The sequence below is a fragment of the Hypanus sabinus genome, chromosome 8 (assembly GCF_030144855.1).
Source record: "Hypanus sabinus isolate sHypSab1 chromosome 8, sHypSab1.hap1, whole genome shotgun sequence".
In the NCBI taxonomy this organism is placed as follows: Eukaryota; Metazoa; Chordata; class Chondrichthyes; order Myliobatiformes; family Dasyatidae; genus Hypanus; species Hypanus sabinus.
In genome coordinates this window covers 58,730,873-58,753,982 of record NC_082713.1, presented here as the reverse complement: position 1 = coordinate 58,753,982, position 23,110 = coordinate 58,730,873, and the positions used below count along the sequence as shown (strand labels likewise).

The following is a 23,110-nucleotide window of genomic DNA, read 5'->3' as shown; positions in this document are numbered from 1 at the left end:
GACAGGCACATGGATAAAAGAAAAACTGAAGGCTAAATGGGAGAGAAGGGTCAGCATAACATGGGCCAAAAGGCCTGTACTGTTCAGTTGCTTCCTATTTTCATGAAAAACTAATGCTGCTCACATTTTATAATTTTATTTCACTCTAACTACCCATTGTATTCCTGGAAGTAGTTGATAGTGTAAATATTTAAAACTGACTTTGTGGCTGAAATCAACTGAGTTCTGACCAGCTATGGGTGTGAGACAAAAATCTACTTGCATTCAATTCAAAATAAGATGTGGAAACCCTGAGCACATTATCCAGTAATCTTCTGTATTTACAGTGACATAGCTGCCATGGCCTGCAGGATCTGAAAGGACTGCATACATAGTGGCCCTTAAAAGTAGCGAAAATAGCCAAAATTCCAATACTAAAAACAATGACAATGTTAGGAGGAACATTTTAAGATTTTCATTTTATCGTGTTGAAAAACATGGGATTGTATCACTTGCCTATTGAGTGCACACTTTTACCCACATAGAATCTAAAACTGTATATTTGATCATGTGAATACACAGTGATTCAGCTTCTCATAAGGAGAATGGAACATAATCAGCATGCCATGTTTAAGAGCAAATCCATATGAAAGGAAATGATTCAGAAACAAAACAATATCATAAGTACAGGAAGGGAAATTTGTGTTTTAGTTAAAGTAACAGCAGCTATGTTATAAAAAAAGATGTTCCTGATGTGTATTGTCATTTGTTTTGAGACATTGGAATGAAATGATGTAATTAAGAAAACAATGTAGCTCAACATTCAGAGTTAAATATTGTGTGCTCCCTGCAGTATTTCAAATGGCATCTCCGGCTGGGCAAGTGCAAAAGTTATCAACAATGTTTTAAGATACTTTAACATAAGTGCTGAAGTTAAATCACAGAACCATGTTCTTTGGGTAGAATCCCATCTTTTAAACGAGTGAAGCTCTTCAGCACAACTATCACCAATGAATTGACTGAATTTCTTTTTACTCTTGCATGTTGCCAGCATATTATAAGTTGGACTACCAAAAGGGTTATTTAATAAAAAAAAATCTTTAAATAATGGCACCACGCTTTAAACTGTTTCAAACCTTGTGATTTCTGGTCCATGAGAAGAGATGGCTTATTAAAGTAGTGCAGTAAAATTCATGAACAACTGAATTCATATGAGGTCACTGATTACTTTGAAAAGGTAGGCTGTGCCATTCTATGGGACAGATAAATACATACCTCATGAGTTGTTTATTCTTATCTTCCAGATATGATTTATGTTGTAACATGACATTGTAATGTATACCTTGTTGTCTATAGCCAATTGTTAACTGTACTGGTTCCAACTATTAAGTGTGTGTACTACAAAATGTTGACATACAACCCTGTTCATTCTTTTAACGTCTTATGTTGGCGATTTTTCTCTTCCTGCCTGAGGCAAGCAGTAAGAATTCTTGTGTATAATTTTCCTTAAGGTTGAGATAGGGAGTGTAACTCAGCTGTTTTTCCAGCTGCATACACATCCATAAATCATTAATAAGGCAGTTAACTGAAGCAAAAATATAAATGATCTGTGCTACCCAACAGAAGACTCTTAATTGACTTCCAGTTACTTACAATTCATTTCTTCACTTAAAGTGATGATTACATTGGAACAAGTTCCCATTTGGAACAGTGCAGACATAAGGCATTTGCAACTGAGAGTTTTACAGTGCTGCATTGAGTGTAAGCTTTCTTTAACAATGTCTGCACGTGATAAGCAGTGAGCTTGTGGTAGTTATACTTCACTACAAAGCTATAAACAATAATTAACATCAGCACCAATTTTACTGTCAATTTGAATTGAACAGCAGGGACAATGTTTTGTGAACAGCTTTGCAAAGACAAAAGACAAACTGAAAGTTCTATTAACATTGTATCTTTACTAGTTAACATTCCTTTTTACTGGTCAGAAGTTGAAATTTAAACTAAATATTTTTAAGAAATTATGGTAGCGTATATGAGCAACTAGCCATTTAAAAAGGTTTCATTTTCTAATATTCTACTGCATATATTTCACTTCCTTCCCCAATATTTGAGTGGAGTGTAAAAGATGTTAATGACAAATCAATGCTTTTCTTGCAGATGGATCACAAAACTGAAGGGCACTTTTACTCAGCAAAACATTGCCGTTTTTCCGTCATTTTATCTAAGTAGGGCCCTTTTTTAAATAGACCAGTTTTAACAGAGAAAGCTTTATTAATAATTACAATAAACAGTTTTGTTGCAGGATTTCTTCAGCCATTAATTACAAAGCTCTTCAGTTGCCTCTGGGCTAATTGTTCTCAACAGCCTTGTATAAGACCTGACGTGCTGTAAATTCACCAATCTGCAATGTCTTCTGTTTGTGTTGGCTGCTGGTGTGCTTTAAAATAGCATGGCACACTATGCTTTAACCAACAAGGCATGACTCTTACCAGGTACATTGTTCTGGCGCAGCAAATCTAGTATAAAATCTTCACCACATTGGCAACATTACCTGCAGCGCAAACGATGCTACAGCACTAATCCACCACAATGCATGTGGTTACTTTTTTTATCCTTATTAAAATGCATGAATTGAGGTCCTTTGATTGAAAGTGGCTTGAAGTGTTTGCTGTACCCAGCCATTGTTTCACGAGAGTGTGGAAATGTTGTCCTTACATGGTTCAGTTTGGTAAAATTGTCTCTCAGTACAGGATTGATGTTTTCATGTATGTTCTATCTGAAAGAGAATAGAAACAATTATTCTGCAACAGGAACATAAAGAACTGGAATGTAAAAATGAATGGGTGGTTGATAGTTATCATAAATTCAATTGACCCAAAACCAGATACAATCATCATCAAATCATAATTTGTTGTGGCATTTTCCACAGATATAAGCTATGTGCATTGTCAACTTCTTCATTATTATTACTGGGTATACTTCTGCAACTAGATGGAGCTCTTCCTTATTTAAGAGGCTTTCAAAGTCACTATACTTGAAACTACCACACGAGTGGGGGTGGCACACCTGACAGCTGAAGGAATAGCAAGACTGGAAATGAGCAAAGGTGATTCAGCCCTTGCTCTAAAACCCATCAACCAAATGTTATTTTTATCTACAAGCAACCTTTATCACTAAAACAACTCTACTTAACCTTCTCTCTAATGTATTCTCAGATTTAAATGTTCCGATTTAATTGCTGGACAATAGTTTAATCAATGAGCAAGTTATTTGCTAAGCAAGTGATGGAATTAAAAGCAAAAGTATGATACAGTAGTTCTGTACGCTAATGGAACATTATAGAGGATGGGCTTTTACTTATCCTTGATTATAATCTACCCAAAGACATCAGAATTCTGAATTTCCTACTTTTTAAAGCTGTGATAACAATAAAACAAATTGGTTTTACTGCCCCCATTATTAACCAACATCAACTAATTCAAAATTTTGCGTTCTGCGTATGAGACAGAATCTACAGCACAGACACAAGCATTCAGCCAAATCTATATTTATAATTATTATCCACAGTCCCCTCCTTCCATTCCATGTACCTCATCCCACTCTTTCTGCACAACTGTTTCCTCTGACATACTTATCAAGATGCCTTTCTAAGACATTTATACTGTCTCAGTAATTAATTCTTTCCTTATTTCTCTATTAAATTATTTTGAATATTTGATTTCCTGTACTAGACTTTTCCACTTGGAAACTTACTTCATAAATGTTCACAATTTGTCTAGCTCAAAGTTTGAAGTAAATTTATTATCAAAGATCATAAATATCTGAAACCCTGAGATTCATTGTTTTGTGGGCATACTCAATAAATCCATAGAATAATAACCATAACAGAATCACCACACTAACGTGGGCATTCAACCAATGTACAAAAGACAACAAACTTTGCAAATACAAAAGGAATAATAACAATAAGCATATAAGCAATAAATATCAAGCATGAAATAACAAGATAAAGAGTCCTTAAAGTGAGGCCATCGGTTGTGAGAACACCAGAAATAGAATGAGTGTAGTTAACCTCTTTTGTTCAAGTGCCTGATGGTTGAGAGGTAATAACTGTTCCTGAACCTGGTGGTGTGAGTTTTGAGGCTCCTGTACCACCTTCTTGATGGCAACAGGAAGAGGAGAGCATGTCCTGAGTAGTGGGGATCCATGAAGGTGGATGCTGTTTTCCTGCGACAGCATTTTGTGTGGACATGCTCAATGGTGGGATGGTTTTGTGCGTGTTGGACTGGGTTGCATCCACTATATTTTGTAGGCATTTCCATTCAAGGGCATTGGTGCTCCATGCCAGGCTGTGATGTAGCCGGTCAATATTTTCTCCACTACATATCTACAGAAGTCTGTCAAAGTTTTAGATGCCATGCAGAATCTTCACAAACTCTAAAGGAAGTAGAGGAGCAGCCATGTTTTCTTCATAATTGAAATTACTTGCTGGGTCCAGGACAGTACCTCTGAAATAATAACACCAAGGAATTTAAAGTCCTCCTCTGATACTCCAATGAGGAGTAACTCATGAACCTCTGGTTTTCTTCGCCTTTAGTCAATAATCAGCTTCTTAGTCTTTCTGACAATGAATAAGAGGTTATTGTTATAGCGCCATTCATCCATATTTACAACCTCCCTCCGGTGTGCTGATTCATCTCCACCTTTCATTCGGCAGACTTGAGTAAGGCATTGGAGCTGTGCTTTAGCTATACAGCCAGTAGTGTAAAGCAGCTAGGGCAGGAGGATAAGCACAGTGTCTTGTGGTGCACCTGGGCTGATGGAGATTCTGGAGGAGATGTGGCCAGTTCAAACTGCCTGGGACTATTACTGCCGCTGAGTCCTACCGCTTGTCTTATTCCGCTACTACCCCCTATCCTCCCCGCAATTCCCAACCTTCCCTCCACCCCTCATCTCCCCTCCATTCCTCTGATCCCTCATCCTCCCCTCAGCCCGCTCTCCCTGAACATCCCAACCCCCTTCTCCCTCCTGAGACCTCCCACTCTTTACCCTCCTCTGACCCCAGCCCCAACCCTTGACACACCTTCACCTTCTCCTCTGACCTTCCCCGCTCTGAGGCAGAGTGTTCTGTGCTTAGCAAGGGCCTCACTTCTGTCCCCCTCCGTCCACAACTCAGTGAGTTCCGTGCCCGGCATGATGATGAACTCTTCTTCCATTGCCTACACCTCCGAGCCTACTACTTTAATAAGGATTCCCCTCCCCCTACTGATGACCCCTTCCCCCGTCTTCAACCCTCCTCCTGGACACCCGCATCGGGCCTTCTACCTGCACTCGATCTTTTCATCTCCAGCTGTCACCGAGACATCAACCGTCTCAACTTCACCACTCCTCTCTCCTATTCCAACCTCACTCCCTCTGAATGCACTGCTCTCAACTCTCTCCGCAAAAATCCTAACCTCACCATCAAACCCGCAGACAAAGGTGGTGCTGTAGTGATCTGGCGGATGGACCTCTACCTCACTGAGGCCAAACGGCAGTTCTCTGACACCTCCTCTTACTTACCCCTGGAACAGTACCCCTCCAAAATCATCAAACCATTGTCTTCTGTACCATCACTGCCCTTATCAACTCCGGAGACCTTCCATCCTCAGCCAAAAAACTCATAATTCCCACACCCTGCACTGCTCGCTTTTACCTCCTCCCCAAGATCCACAAGCCTGACTGTCCCGGTAGGCCCATAGTTTCGGCCTGCTCCTGCCCCACCGAACTTGTATCTGCCTACCTGGATTCCATTTTGTCATCCATAGTTCAGTCCCTCCCCACCTACATCCGGAATACATCCCATGCCCTCCACCTCTTCAATAACTTCCAGTTCCCCAGCCCAGACTGCTTCATTTTCACCATGGCTGTTCAATCCTTATACACTTCAATTCCCCATCAAGAAGGCCTCGAAGCCCTCCGCTATTTTCTTGACAATAGACCTCACCAGTTCCCCAACACCACCACACTCCTCCGGTTGGCTGAACTGGTACTCACACTTAATAAGTTCTCCTTTGGCTCTTCCAACTTTCTTCAGACCAAGGGTGTAACCATGGGCACCCGCATGGGCCCCAGCTATGCCACCCTCCATGGGTTATGTGGAACAGTCTATGCTCCAAATCTATACTGGTACTGCTCACCAACTTTTCCTTCGCTACATTGACGACTACATTGGTGCTGCTTCCTGCACCCATGCTGAGCTCGTCAATTTCATCGACTTTGCCTCTAACTTTCACCCAGCCCTTAAATTCACTTGGTCCATCTCGGACACTTCTCTCCCCTTTCTCGATCTCTCAGTCTCCATCTCTGGAGATAGACTGTTCACTGACATCTTCTACAAACCCACTGACTCCCATAACTACCTTGATTATACCTCTTCCCACCCTGCCAATTGCAAAAATGCTATTCCCTATTCCCAGTTCCTCTGTCTCCGCCACATCTGCTCCCAGGATGAGGCTTTCCGTTCCAGGACATCTCAAATGTCCTCTTTCTTTAAGAATCGTGGTTTCCCTTCTGCCATCATCAATGATGCCCTCACCCGCATCATCTCCATTTCCCACACTTCGGCCCTCACCCCATCCTCCCGTCACCACAACAGGGACCGTGTTCCCCTTGTCTTCATCTACCACCCCACCAGCCTCTGGATCAAGCAAAATATTCTCTGCAACTTCCGCCACCTTCAACAGGACCCCATCACTAAGCACATCTTTCCATCTCTACCCCTCTCTGCCTTTCGCAGGGATTGTTCCCTCTGTGACTGCCTGGTCCACATGTCCCTCCCCACAGATCTCCCACCTGGTACTTATCCCTGCAAGCGTAAGTGCTACACCTGTCCCTAGACCTCCTCTCTTACCACCATTCAGGGCCCCAAACAGTCCTTCCAGGTGAGGCAACACTTCACTTGTGAGTCTGTTGGGGTCATCTATTGCATCCGATGCTCCCAGTGTGGCCTCCTCGACATCAGTGAGACCTGATGCAGATTGGGGGGGACCGCTTCATTGAGCACCTCCACTCCGTCTGCCACAACAGACAGGATCTCCCGGTTGCCACCCACTTCAACTCTCCTTCACATTCCCATTCGGATATGTCCATACATGGCCTCCTCTATTACCATGATGAGGCCAAACTCAGGTTGGAGGAGCAACACCTCATATACCGTCTGGGTAGTCTCCAGTCCCTTGGTACGAACATCGAATTCTCCATCTTCTGGTAATTCCCTCCCTCTCCCTTTCCCTATCACACTTTCATTCTGCCGCCTCTTCTAGCTGCCTATCACCTCTTTCATGATTCTGTCATCTTCTACTACCCATAGTGCTTTCCCCTTAAATTCCTTCTTCACCTCTCTGGCCTAACCCTTCCCTGCTCCCCTCCCCCACCCCTTGATCTTTCCTCTGATAGGTTTTTCACCTGCACCTTCCCCCTCCCCCCACCTTTTTTATAGGGCCCTGCCACCTCCTTCTCCAGTCCTGATGAAGGGTCTCGGCTCGAAACGTTGACTGCTCCTTTCAACGGATGCTGCCGGACCTGCTGAGTTCATCCAGCTTGTTTGTACGTGTTGATTTGACCACAGCATCTGCAGTGTACTTTGTGTCAAACTGACTGGGGTCTGCAAGTGAAGGAATCGAGGATCCAATTGCACAAGGAGGCATTGAGGCCAAGGTCTTGGAGCTACTGATTAGTTTTGAGGGGATGATGGTATTGAGTGTTAAGCTGTAGTCGATAAAGAGCATCCTAATGTACACATCCTTTGCTGACCAGATGTTCCAGATTCCAGATGACCCCACTACCAATCTTGGAATAACTCTGCCTTAGTTTCACAATAGTCAAAACCAGTTCAATATTTCCTAAAAGCTCCAATCTTTCAATTCTGGTCCTATCACTTGAAGCCCTTTTCTATTTTCTCCAGATCTTCTACGTCCTACATACAGTATGAAGATGGGAAGTCTTCATGTTACTTCGTGTGCTGCCCAGTTGTACTGTACAAGCTTTACATCACCACTGTACTTCTGTTTTTCATCACTAATGTGCTGGGTGCCAACTAATCAACTTCAAGATTATTTCCAATCCTCTAATGTCTGCTCTGCCATTTACACAAGTGCAGGAGATTGAACATCTGCTCCATCTTTTGGCACAAAATTACAGTTTGCTGTTCCTTGCTTTTCTTTCAGGGTATCAGATTGCTTTTATTCAGCCTTTGCTAACCTGACTTCTAATTTTCTTTCAGTTCCACTTGCTCACAAATATTTTCTTCTTTGGCTTCTGGTTCCTTCCTCTGTAGTTTTTGTTTCTTTTTAGCATTTACTTTCTCTGTCTGCCTCCTCCAGTCTTAATCTTTTTCTTGAGTGCTATATAAATGCAAAGGTGTTGCCCTATCTAATTACAATTATTACTACAGAGACAGGAAGCATCTGTCTTAGTCTTTTGTACCTCCTGTACCATATTACCATCATCAATAATACCTGGTTATGTTGATGACCTATTTAGTAATTTTAACAATGAATAAATATCCAAACTGGTAAGTTAACTATCTCATTCAACTGAGTGCAATGAAATGCTCAGTTTTGTATAACTGCAGGCAATTTGATATACAGCTGACTGCAACAGATAGTTTAAGGAAATAGGAAATAAATCCTGTTTAAACTTTATTTATTTATTTATTTATTTATTTATAATTCTATCCCAGTTGCGTCCTGACTTTGGAATTAAATGTAATTCACATATCTAAGGTCCAAGCTGGATTCATGTATTGGCCCTGAATTTGTTGCCAGAGATCAGCTCTCAGTTTGTGCAGTTTCCCCGGTAGGAGAAATAGAAGCAGGCTTGGTCCTCATGTCTAGGCCCTACACAATGACAAGGCCTTTGGCTGTACAGATGATTTTGTATGGGACAATTAAAAACAGCCCCATCCACAAAACAGCTGAAAAACAAAACTAATGGAAGGCTAATTGCTCTTGTTGATGGGCTACCATTTTTTTCAAAAATTCTGAATGTTTCTGATATTTAAATAGAATTAAAGTTTTGCAAATGAATGTTGAAAATCAATTAAATTCTAACATAATATATCCTCATATTTTATTCTAAAACATCTGTTTGCTTAAATAGTGCAGACACTTTACTGTTTATTATCATTCTCTTCCACTGAAATCCAAAAAAAAACTCGTGTGGCAAATCACAATTAGTGCTGGTTGTCCAAGCTAAGTCAGAAATTTTTGCACTCCCATTCTGGTGTCCATATGGAGTCCTACATTATTTCAGGAGGTTACTAATGATTACTAAGAACCAACTTTATCTTTATTATTGTTTCCTGGCTCAGAATTGTAGGGGGTTGTGAATACTGTCCAGTTAGAGCAAATGAGTCTCCCCTCTCTTGACTCCACCTGCTATCCACTGCCGACATTATGAAGGACCCACCCATTCTTCCTTCTTCTCTTTCCTATTGGGAAGAAGAAGCAAAAGCTTGAAAGCATGTAAACCAGTGTTAGCAGACTCTTGAATGGACCTCTCATACATTAAAGATGAATGCTTGATATCCCAGTCAACCTTATTGTGGCCTTTGCATTTTACTGTTTATGTGCACTATTCAAGTTCAAAAAGTTCAAAGTAAATTTATTATAAAGTTTGTATATGTCACCAAATACAACCTTGAGATTTATTTTCTTGCAGGCACTTACAGGGAAAACAAAATACAATTGAAAACTAGACATAAACAAAGACTGACAAAGAATCAGCGTGCAAGAGAAGGAAAACTATGCAAGTAAAGCTGAGAACCTGAATTGTAAAGAGTCCTTGACAGTGAGACAGTGGATCATAAGGAATGGTGAATTAAGTTATCCATGTTCGTTCGGCAGCCTGATGGTTGTAGGGTAATAATTCTCCCTGAGCCTCGTGGGGTAGGACCTAAGGCACCTGTACCTCCTGCTGAATTGTAGTAGTGAAAAGACGGCATGACCTGGATGGTAGAAGTCTTTGATTATGGATTCCACTTCCTTGTACAGCGCTCCATATAAATGTATTCAATGGTCGAGAGAGCTTTGCCTGGGGATAGACTGGGCTATATCCACCACTCTCTGTAAACATTTCCATTTCTAGAAATTGGTGTTTCTACACCAGTGCTGCAATTTCTATGTAGCTGCAACACCATGTACAGCATTGTTCTCTTTTTACTACCTCAATATGGCATGATCTGCCTGGCCGACATGCAAACAAAATGATTGTTACTATATCTCAGTAGCCATGACAACAATAAACTAATAAACCACTAGTATGTATGCCTAAAACATATTGCAATTTGCTAAGCGAATGTCTCAAATACGTAAACTGATTAAAATAAAGCTCTTTCAGATCAAACTTTTTAACTGTGCTTTTGGTTTCTTGGTTTTCCCACGAACTGTTTTTTCCTTTCATTTTCCACTTGACATCTCTCCATTCCCCAGTAATATTAACGTCCTTCTCTTTAGGGGCATCATATAAATCAGTAGCTGGCGCCTACCTCCTGCTGCCAGTTTTGTTTTCAGTGGTCACAACTCCTGGTGTCCTGATCATAAGTGTCCATGCTCCTTGTTATCAATGCTGTTCTAGGCAACTGGACCGCACACTGGATTGCAGCACTTAATTGGATCAGACATATAGCATTTCAGCAGGGTTAGAATTTACCACTCACTGGCTTCTTGAGGAAGTCCTCATCCTCATTTGCTACTATTCCATTTTCCATCCTAAATTTAATTTTATTGGGACTAAAAGGAGGAAAACTCTGTTCAGAAGCACTATATAAATGCAATAGTAAGCAAGTAGATATCTAATTTGTGCAATGCCTGCACTGACCTCAGCTTTAATGAAAAGTAAGCATGTTTCTTAAAAAAAATTCTCAAGAACAGTTGTTTTGTACAGAGTAGAGAGTTACTCATTTTGTATTGTCTTTCAACACAAACTTTTAGAGTAAATAAAAACTAGACAGAACCGTGATAAACCAATCTTAATTCTAAAGCCACTGTTTAGTTAATTAAGAACAGGAAGAGGCTAATTAGTAACAGAGTGTTTTGTGAGTTTACAGTGTGTTTTAGAGCTGGCAACATGATCTAATATACAGGCAGGGACAGGAAGGATATAAACAAGAATAGCAATTGGGAAGAAAGCGGAATGGGAATTCTCCAGAGTGTCACTGAGGCTTGGGAATTTTATGACTAGGATACTTCATTGATGCTTTACAAGTAGAATGCACACTTAGCCATGACCTTGGCCATACAGCAGAATACTCCAGTAAGTGAACCATACCATATGAAAATACATCCCTTGCATTTGAGCCAAAGATGAATTATTTATTTAATATCTGGTGATTCACAAGAAAATGCAGCAAAACTGTAAACCATGTCTGGATTCCTAGTGCTGTACTCCCAGTCACCCTTTCTACTTCTGCACCTCACCATACAGCCAACCATTTCACCTGTGTTTACCCCTACACTCCTCTTTAGAGGCTTTGCATTATGCCTACATCTGAAATCCAGCAGCGCATGCTCTCGTACATCTCTGACCAGAGGCTGAAATCATTGCTGGAACTGTTGAGCTAACCATTGAGCTGCATGTACAAAAGCTGACAAACTGTGTCAGTTCTCTGTCTGTACTGTGCAAGTCTACCGAGCTTTCCTCTGTTATTTGTGTTTTTAATGATTCGATTCAATTGCATTATTCCAGCTTTACGATTTTAATTAATGCATTCATTGTTTGTAATTATTTTTGGCAATGTCTGACTGCTGTGTATGTAGTTTATTTGAAATGTTTTATGTATTTTGACAATGCACAAGTCCCTTAATGTTTGCTGCAAAAAAAAACATGTTAAAGCTAATGCTGGGTAAAGGTTGTTCTCTGTGTTAAATGTGTTAATTGATTTTAGAAAGAGCTAACACCACACCAGCACTTCAGCTGTATTGCTGCTGACTCCACAATCAGAGCAAAAAAACTCTCCAGAGATAAACCAAATAGAAAAGCAGGAGCCTTCCCAGCAGCATTAAGAAAGTAGTTATAGTTCATCTCTAAGACAATCACAGGAGATTTCGTAAAAGTTTCTTAACAAAAGATGCATTGTCCAAGTGATGCAAAAATTTCCCACCATTGTCTGGAAGAAGGAATGTCCCACATAAGGCTAAGTATTCGGAACAAAATATAATATTTGTGTCTTACTACTTTGAAATCCATAATGTAGTGAGCATTCACTCAGAGCATGGTTATTTTTTTATTATTCAGTGTAACTCTATAAACAGCTTGATTCTGTGTATTTTCTTCCTATACAGGGGCTTACAATTAACTGTAGGCTTTTTCTCTCCAATTTGTACAGGGTGGTATCAACATTTTTATTCAGAAACTAACTGAATGCCTCCTGCTCTGATGGTGACTGCATTTATCTATTTGATTAAATGTCAGTGCTCTTTGTTGATGTCTGGATTTGTTTTCTTTCTTGTGGAAAATGCACCATCTGCTACGGGCTGATTTTTATGCAGTTGGCACTAGCAATAATCCGTCCTGTAAAGGTATCAGAAGCCAGTGAGAAATTCATAGCCCACTTGATAGCTCTCAAAGAATGGAAATGGTCCCCATGTGGCAGGGACTGAATACAGAAAAGGGGAAACTTGTTGCCTTAAATATGCAATGCTCTGTACTTTCTTCCTTTTATGAAAATGTTCCCCTGAACTTTACATTTGGGATTGTTTCAATCAAATACTATATCCACCCTACCCCTAACAGAATTCTGTGGGGTTGAAAACAACTGTGGAGAATAAATGAAAAATATTTAACTTCACATTAACAGCTCCAAATGATTCCAGATTCAATGATTCTTTCAAAATTTGCTTTGACATAGGACGGGACAGATTTCAAGGTAAAACCAGAAGGTAATCCAGACACACAATCTCTGAACATGTTTAATTATTCAACCATAATCACTATTTTCACATAGGTCTATTATTAGAAAATAGATGTAGATGGAGATCGCAAATTTCCCCAGAGGTGAATTGGTTAATCTCTGATGGAAATTTACCTTTCAGTAGTTCTTTTTATGATATTGTAAATGTGTTTTACTTAAACTGTATGGGTTAAATGAGTCAAATAGACTGCTAAAACGACTGGTACATTGTTCACAACAATTGTTCGCAGGACAATTCAACTTATCCTCATAGAAATCCTTCTATGTAAATGGATTCATTTGTCAATCTACGTTGTTAAATGTATTCAAAATACCTAATACTTTTTCCAAAGCCTTATCAGAAACCATTATAGATTGTTCCTTTATGTTGTAATCCTTTCTCTGTCTTCACATTTAATTTTAACCATTGGAGAACAATTCTCACAAATGAAAGTCGTAGGTGAAAATTCAGTAGCTAGTTCTTAGTGCTAGGTAACTGAGAGCAAATGATAGAGTGGAGGGTGAGGAGGTGAAGGACGGATCGAGAAGTACTCCTCCTTCTCTAGAAGTTATTTGTAGCAGTCTCCTAAGATCTACAACATCAATTAAAGAGATTCAAACACCAAACTTCCCTCTCGTGTACATTTTGTTCCTGACAGAATAAACACTGCAATTTAGAGATCTAAACATGATATACTTCAGGTCAAAATCTTTGTCTTTTGTTTAGAACAAAGGGATAATTGCAGAAAATGTAGTTCAAACATGATAGTACAATGTTACCCCCTCAATTTTCCAACCCGTGTCCCCTGTGAGTACATCTCCACTTTAAAATTCTACAGCAGCAGAATCAGCCTTTATATTTCCATTTCCCACATCAAGTTTGTGAACTACATTGGTGAGCTCATCAGATCAGATGGTAAAATGATTGATGTAAAGCAACAGTCTTACTGTTTTGCCTTTGCAATCCTGTAAAGTGAGTGAGGATTAAACAGTGACTTGAAAGATCTACCTTGAGATGTCAGATGACCCGATTGTTACTTTGATTGACTGCCAGTTCCTTCCGCGTCTTTGAAAGCCACTTTGAATTGAGGATTCAGTGGAAGTTAAAAATCTGATTGATGCCTCATGTGAGTCAAACGTGTGACACAAAAAAAAATACAGCCTTCATTAGCACCACGCACAAAACGCTAGAAGAACTTAGAAAGTCAGGCAGAATTGTTGGAGAGGAGTAAACAGGGTTGAGACCCTTCCTTGGGGTGACTAGATGAACTAGAAATACATCTTTAAAATATTTTCTAGCATAACACCTCCCACTGGGGTATGGGAGTGTTGTTTTTATCCATATACTTAACGGAGTTTCCCATCAAACCAATAGATGAGCCTCCCCGACTTTGAACCTAATTCTCAATGAGATCCATGGCTTCACATCCATTGGTTGCTGCATTTCCACTAGTGTTGGCAGTGATATCACTACATTTAAAAGTGCCCTCATGTGCTTTGTTGGAGTGCTTTAGATATCCTACTGTTTCTGCCAATTGGCAGTTCCCTATTGAACAAAGCTTTGGGAATTCTACAAACCACTAGTCCAAAGTTCAAGTTGGATTCCAATGCACAAGTGCCTCAGAATAAGACACTCTTACTACTTGCTGCCCTCCGTAAATGATTCATTGGTAAATTGAAATGATCATGTTGTTAAAACTTTGCCAGAAAAATCCACAATTCCATTCACACAGTTGGCTGTGAGGATAACATCTAGTATGTAGTGATTCTGATTGGCAAAGTAACTAACAGATGTTGCTGAACAAAGAACCTGTCAAGTTCGATGGCACCAATCATGATTAGTATAAGACCTTAAGTCTGCCACTGATCATGACTTCAGAGAGCGTGACCTAGTTTTTCCCTGTGCTGAAGCAGGCTGACAGGTGATCAGATAGAAGTACAGGTATGCAAAACTATACCAGGAATAGATACGGAAGGTAGAATCTTTTTTCCCTTAATAGGGTATCAACAACAAGAGGTAGGGTTGCAGTTTGAAAGGAGGGAGTTCTGAAGGGGAACTGAGGGAACCAGTTTATTTTACTCAAAAGTAGACTTGCTGCCAGAGGAAGTGGGGGAATCAGATACATTGAATAAGAGACATGGAGATAGGCAATCAAACGGGCAAGGCATAGAAGAGGATGGACCCAATGCAGGCAAGTGGGATTTGTTCAGATGGTCAGCATTGATGAGCTGATGGACCCATTTCTATGCTGTCCGATTCGATGACTCTGTAGCTCTAAGAACTAGGGAATGAATGGTGCAGCCTTTTAAATTGCTTGCTGCATGAGCAAAGCAGTGTGATAACAGATGAATATCCTTTAGGCTGTGTTTACTCTTCAACAATCGTTGGCAAAGACCAAGTTGCAAATGACCAGCGGAATTGCTCTAGTTCTGGCAGAGAGCCAGGAAAGGCTGAAGCTGCAGTTTTCTGCACACTTCACGCGCACCACAACAAACCGTCTGCTGATCTTGCCTGGGGCAAGTACGCTGTTGTTTGATGGTATTGGTGCTTACAAATGGTATTGAACTCAGGCCTCGGTCTATAACTCAGGCCATCATACCAAGATTTAATTGCTGGGCAACATTCACAAATCTGCCTCTGCATCCAAGTCTCCTGCTGTGCACCATAATTAAAAGATCCAAATGCTTTTGTCAAGATTAACAAAAAACAAAGAGATTCTGCTGCTTTTATTATTAGCTTCTCCTTAATTATGAAGGTTGAGAAAAATCTTGCCAGGTGCTAAATAACCAGTCCAAAACCCCCACAATGAATTCTCAGAGAATCTCGGCCATCAGTTGTTTTGTGTTTGCAGACAATAAAATGAGAGACGATGAAGGAAGGTGAAGGAAGCCAAACTGGCTTACCTCACCCATAGGACTGCAGACCTTAAGCATAAAGGCAAGAAAGTTAATAACAGAATAGGGGATAAGCTACAGTCCACAATTCAAAACACTGGCAGGAATGTTCACCACAGAGTTTTAAACATCAACTATCTAAAACTTCCAAAGAGCAAAATAAGAGCTGACTACTTTAGATACTGCCACAAAACCAGAAGAAAAAATGCTGGAGGAACTCGGTGGGTCAGGAAGCATTTGTGGTTAAGTTACAGGCTGAGACTCTTCATCAAGACAGAAAAATCCAGTGTTGTTTAGAAAACACGTGATTCAAACCCCAAATAGATTATTTATTTTGTTTTCTCTGTAAAGTTAGATAAGGCATGGGTTCTGCACTGTAAATCTGAGAAATCTAGAACAGCCATTTCAAGACTCCTCCTGTCATTGACAAACAGGACTGTGCTGACAGAGCTTTTGATCAGGAATGTATCGGAAATAGTCCACACCTTCCTCAACCCACCCACAGACCCCACTGCACCCACCAGCTCACTAACCCCAGTACTTCTATAGCCACCCTTATGTTTTGAAGCCACATGACTCCCAGCATCTTTGAGGCTTTGCTGTTATGTCTGAACTACAAAGTGCATCCATAATAAGTGACCAGGCTTTAGGCAGCAGAAACTGAAGCACAGATAGTCTCTGGACTGGCTGATAGGTTTTGGACAGCTCCTGCCATCAAAAGCCTTCCTCAATTGTTTCTGTTGATCACTTGGAAATAGTCCAAACACACATAATTAAGATTAGAAAGAAAGGTTTTCTTAAAATTAATTAAAATGCATTAAATTACTGTAAATTAAGTAAAGAAATGTAAAGTGGGCATAAAAAAGGCAACATTTAATTTTCTCATCGTTTTAGCCAAGGTTGGTTTGAACTTGGTCCCCTAGTCAAGATGATGTGGAACTGCTGCAGCAGTGGAAAAGATCTGATGCATCAGCGTCAGACCTTCAATGCATTTAGTAGTTTTACACAGCAGTGCATAGATACAGAAACTCTGAGCATGCCAATTCATGGACACAACATAAATTCTATTGCATGCCATAAGTATCATCTGTCCCATTGTTCCAACCCCTTCGCTTGCTTCTTTCTTTGATCCCGTGCCCCACCCTCACTCCTTCATTGGCCTCCAACAATGCCTCAGTGAAACTCAGCTGGTCTTCACTAGATTGGGTGGTTCACAAACTTCCTAACTCATTGTTAATTTCCACAGTTTTAGATAATGCACCATGTAATGAAGCAGCTGGGCTCAATCCTGAGCTCTGGTGCTGTCACTGTGTAGTCCGTACACTCTCCCCAAGACGTCTGGGTTTCCCAAGATGGTTCAGTGGTCTTCCCACATCCCAAAGATAGACAAGTTAGTCAGGCAAGTGAGCACTATAAAATGTGCAGGTGAATGGAGGAATCTGGGGAGAGTTGCTGGACACGTGAGGGAAATCGATTACGAGGAAAATGACTGGGGGAGTGGGATTGTGAGGTGAACTGACATAGATGCAATGGAATTAGAATGAGAACCAGAATCAGGTTTAATATCGTTGCCTTATGTGGTGAAATCTGTAGGTTTGTGGCAGCGGTATATTGTAATACATAATTTTAAAACTAAATTACAATAAAAGATGTATTGTAAAAAATTAAATAAAATAAGTAATGCAAAATGAGAGCAAAAAAAAGAAAAAAATATTGCCATAGTGTTCCGGGGTTGCTTCATTGTTCATTCAGAAATCTGGTGGTGGAAGGGAGGAAGCTGCTCCTAAAACATTTAATGTGTGTCGTTAGGCTCCTGGACGTCTTCCTTGATGGTAACAATGAGAAGAGGACATGTCCTGGGTGACTGAGATCTTTAATGATGGATGCTGGCTTTCTGAGGCACTGCATTTTGAAGATGTCCTTAGTGCTGGGGAGGCAAGTGCCCACGATGGAGAGAATTGAGTTCAAGACTTCCTACTTTTTCCAATCCTGTGCAGTCACTGCTCCATACTAGACAGTGATGCAACTAGCTAGAAAGCTCTCCACGATACATCTGTAGAAATTTGTGAGTGTCTTTGGTGTTATACCAAGTCTCCTCAAACTCCTTATGAAAGATAGCCACTGTCATGCCATCTTCGTAATTGCATCACTATGTTGGGCCCAGGATACATCTTCAGAGAGGTTGACACTCAGGAACTTGAAACTGCTCACCTTCTCGATAAGGACTGGTGTGTGTTCCCTTGACTTCACCTTCCTGAAGTCCACCATCAAGTCTTTGGTCTCACTGACAATGAGTGCAAGGTTGTTGTTGCAACACCACTCAACCAGCTGATCTACCTCACTCCTATATGCTTCCCTGTCACCATCCAAAGTTCTGCCAACAGTAGTTATGTCATCAACAAATTTATTGATGGTGTTTGAACTATGTCTAGCCACAAAGTCATGGGTGTAAAGAGAGTAGAACAGTGGGCTAAGGACAATCTGATGATTGTCAGCAAGTAGGAGAAGATATTTCCAAAATGGCCTCCTTCAGCATTGTAGGGAAATATGGAAATAACTGTCCTTGACATTTCCCGTTGTCCAAGTACTTGCTGGATTTTACTGTGCTCTTACTCTTACCTTTCACCACTCCTTTTGTCCATTTTCGCTCACTTGTTTCTTTTGTCTTTTATCTTTCTTTTAAATTTTATTCTCTACTTTTGTGTTTTGGCTTTTAAACTCTCCACCCTTCCTTTTTAGATTTTCTTTCCTGTCTCTATCTCTGTTTACCAAAGATTAAATCTTTAACTTCCAGTTCTCAGTAAAATACATCTAACTAAAATGTTTATGCCCTTTCCCCCATAGGTACAGTATGACTATCATTTCTGGTTTTAATCCAAGAATCATCAGACAAAGAAATTTCACTCTCCAGTGCTGGTGGTTGGGATAAAATTGGTGATGATCTGAGTGGAATTGTATGCACAAGGTAGCTGTGGGCATACTTTAAAACTCAGCTTCATCAGTTACTTTGAAAAATCTGAACAATCAGCTCTTAAAAAGTTGTCATAAATCTTCCCATGCTCATTATCTTGTGCGGATCATACTTTAAGTGTGTTTGTACAAATATCTTGCACAGCTAGAACACAAAATGTAATTGTTCAGTTAAAATAAGAAACTGAAGCCTTGCACCAAGATTTTTCGGAAGTGTACAATGCTTCACAAGTCAAAAACTCTCTTCCTATATGAAGACAAGAATATGAGATAGCTTAACATTATCTTTTTAATATTGTTGATGTTGTAGCAGCATGCAATATGTCAAAATTAAAACAATCATGACTTGTGCAATCACAGTTCTGAAATTGGCACGCTTAGAAGTTCCCAAGTTTCAGTAAGTCTTTAGTAAAAAAGTTGAGGAATGCAGTTCAAAGTCGTTCGGGTTGATTCCAGTCATTGCTGATCTTAGTGCAAAGACTGAAGAAATGCAATTAGGCTTGGAACTATTAGATTGGGGGGGGGGGGGAGGAAGAAGACTGGCCAGCATTCTTGATTTTGAACATTATATTCAGCACCATTTGTATGTTTCAGGGCACTGCAGAGAACAAAGTCACACTTGAAAGTGATGTTCCCACATTCTAATATATGCTGACAGTCAGAGGAAAGGCTTAAACTAAAATAATGGCTGGTGATGTACTAAAGATTAGCCTTACTTTTGCAATTTGTCATAAGAAATAAAAAGCTTTCAAGAGGAGCGGGAATTAAATTTGCCTACAACAGAAATACTATTTCTTAACATTAATCACAAGGACATTTTACTTTCAATTAAGCATTTTTTCCAGATAAAAAACATTGACCAAGATTTGTACACATTAATTCCCTTATCCTTATTTGCGATTTGATGCTTATTTTGGCAGAGACCACTTGGACTTCCTTTGCCACATGGCTTGCTGAAAATATAACCTATTGACACTTGAGTACAAATAACCTTAACAGCCTCAATCAGCTAAACACCATTCTCTCAGCATCTGTACTTAGTCAATAAAATGATGGTCAGCACTTTTTATTTGCTACTCTATGTACAAATTAATTTAGGAAACTGTGTTGATATAATGTGTGGCTGGGGATTTTGAAGCAGCTTTTAGCTCCGTTTGTGAAATGGAGTCAGTCCCAACAAAGGTAATCAAAATTAATGAAATCAGTCGTCAGTGCCAGCCCAGCAAAATTCTGAAGTTTGACACAGAGTAAAGAGAAATAATTAGATTTCTCTGGTATAATGGATAAATAGTGGGAGGCCGTTAAGGGGAAAACATTCTGTGGTCAGCCACTGTCAGTACCGTTATACACAGCCTAAAAAAAGCTGCAACTGAGCTTGTACTTAGATCCTGCATCACTCAGCAAAATATAGTGTGGGACTAATAATTTGAAATGACTTTGTTTTTTTTCCCTACACAATAATTCTTCCAGGCCCATCACATCAGATTAAGCACTTTGCTCTGGAGGATCCTGAAATTTCATTAAATCCAAGTAGCCTTTTTTTCCCCTCTCTCAACTCTTGTTTGGTAACACTGGCTTATTTATTTCTGCCCTTACCTCCTTCTTGTTGTGTATTCTTCCACATCCAGAAGAATGGGATAATCGAGGCTACAGCCAGCACTCTCAGCAGTGTCGATCAGTTTTATTAATCAAGTGAGCTGCTCGGCCCTTTGCCCAAGCTCCTTATTTCTCTCCCCTCCCCATCTCAAGACACAAAGATGGCATCAAACTATCTGAAGAGAAACATGGGGCCCCAATCCTGGCCAATGTTAATTCTTGTCCAATTTTAGTTGCAAAAATCAGGTGATGTACCATGTCCAATCCATATCTACATTTTGATTGCTTCTATTTTGTGTTGGCACTCTATGGATATCAGTACTTTTCTATTACTAGAACTCAAATTCTTCAAGAACTATGTTGCCTACAATGTTTTCCAGCCAAAACAGGGAAACTGCATTTTTCATGCAGTGTGTTTAGTTTATGTGGCACATTTAATTGCCCAGGGCAGTTCATAAATTTGTAAGGTGTTATTCTTTCGTCAAAGCTGATGGAGTCCCATAAATTTTACTACTTATACTTTCTTGATATTTTGGTTTCCTTGAGGGATCGCCATCACATCATGTCTCAGAAAGCTATGATTTGACCGTGCAAAGGTGTTTTGCTGCACAATACAATCCATTACATCCAGTGCCCAATACAGAGCTATAGTGTCATGATTATTCCTCTTTTCTCCCTCCAGCTTTCTTTTTTGCTTCTCTATTCTAACACAAGGTGTAAAGAGGAAATAATATTTCAGTTTTTCTGCATCATTTTTCCTATATATTTGTTTCTCAACTCCTTGACCACATTACTCTCTTTATTTCTTTTGCCTTCAGTACAGAAACCAAGAGCTTGTTTTAATATGACAATACTGAACATAATGAAACATAATGAAACTTAGTTTTAACATAATGAAACTTCAGTCTTTAAGTCTTTTCACCATTCCTGACAAAGAGACAATCTTAAACATACAGCTAATCATCACAAGACAGAATTTTAAACATCACTGTGTCTCAAAGTATCCAGTCAAGCACTGATTTAGTTTAGGAAAAGCTTCACATGTCTGACATGAATCTTACACAGATCATCCTTAATTCTGACAAAAATCAAATTCCAGGCACTGTGCTACAAAACACTCCAAATCTCCATACTTCAGAATAGAATTGAGCATAAAGTGTTAAATTTTGAGTAGCTGCTGCACTATAACTTCAAGTATTCTACAGTTTCTTTAATGGTTCTGTCTTTACACTTAAGCAAGGAGCAAACCACATGTTGTAAGTTGTGGTCAAGTACTTTACACTGATAAACTGCTACACACAGATATTTGTTTATATTAATAAACTAAAAGTTATTGGCTGCAATGTCATCTATTGACTGTTCAGTATGCTTGTGTTCAAATTCTGTAATAGATAAGGCTTCACATTTATATTACGCAGGTCTTCACTGATCATGAACAAATTGCTAGGAGTGTGAAGAATGACAGCATTAGTCAGTAATAACTCCATTGATTTAAACCGTAAGACCATAAGACAAAGTAGAATACTTAGGCCATTTGGCCCATCAAGTCTGCTCTCCCATTCCATCATGGCTGATTTATTATGCCTTTCAACCATATTCTCCTGACTATCATGCACCCCACCCCTAACCTTTAACAGACTTACTAATCAAGAACCTGTCAACCTCCTCTTAAATATACCTAATGACTTGGCCTCCATGGCATGCGTGGCAATGAATTCCAGAGAATCCCCATTCTCTAGCTAAAGAAATTCCTCTTCATTTCTGTTCTAAAGGGAGGTCCTTCTACTTTGAGGCTGTGTCCTAGACTCCCTTAATATAGGAAAAATCCTCTCCATGTCCACTCTATTTAGACCTTTCAATATTCAATGGGTTTCAAGGAGATCCCACCCTCTGATTCTTCTTAAATCCAGCAAGTACAAGACCAGAGACAAAAACAACGCCTCAGACGTTAACGTTTTCATTCCCAGGATCATTCTATATGATAAATGCTAACAATGTATTTGCCTTCCTTGCCAACAACTCAACCTGCAAGTTATCCTTTAGGAGATCCTGCATGAATCTCTGAAGTCCCTTTGAACTAGTAACCAAAAATTACATTTCTTAGACTTTTTACATAATTCCTCTGTAATACTTACTCTCAACATGACAACTTGAAATACATTCAAGAGAATTAAGCGAATAAGTACTAAATACTTCATTTGCCAACTCAGAACTCTGTGAAGAGATGTCAACAAATTAAGTCGAAGAGACTAATGAGAGTTGGTAACTCTCCATGTTGGCTAGTACTGACAGTCACCATCACGTCCTGTTTAGATTTTAAGTTACCCTCATTAACTTTGAATGTCATGCAAAAAAAAACCTTTCCTTATAAATTATTAAAGCCCCATTGTGTGATCAGCAGGAACTCCAGGGAAATGGCACTCTGCCTCTCTAGGCTGCTCAGTAGTTTTCTGTGCAGGATTCAGCAGGAAATTTGAGGATGCCCCCATAGAAATTCAATTCAGTTTCATTTGTCTGATGAACATTAATTAATTGTCTTGCTTTCTCAGAAGCAATCTACCTCTAACTCAAAAGAAAACTTTACCAAATTATAAAATCCCAAATGAAAGAACTTTTAATACTTGTTTTACATCAACAAAAGGATCTGTGATTGCTTCCATCCTTCAGACTTTTCCACTGTGCTACACTGTTCCTTTTAAAAGCTGCTCACTCCTTCTGTTAACTTATCTGACCCCG

General features: G+C 39.7%; 1 protein-coding gene across 5 annotated transcripts in view; it reads right to left on the bottom strand.

The window, feature by feature from the left end:
- Positions 1 to 430: 430 nt before the first annotated feature.
- Positions 431 to 23,110, bottom strand: part of dacha (dachshund a) — a 375,715-nt gene continuing 353,035 nt past the window's right edge. Inside the window, exon 12 of one of the 5 annotated variants that reach the window (XM_059977288.1) lies at positions 431 to 2,758. In XM_059977288.1, the coding sequence (XP_059833271.1) occupies positions 2,724 to 2,758 (35 nt within the window). In that variant the 3' untranslated portion in view covers positions 431 to 2,723. The remainder of the gene's footprint in view (positions 2,759 to 23,110) is intronic. The other 4 variants (XM_059977292.1, XM_059977289.1, XM_059977290.1 and 1 more) reach the window with 4 other exon arrangements.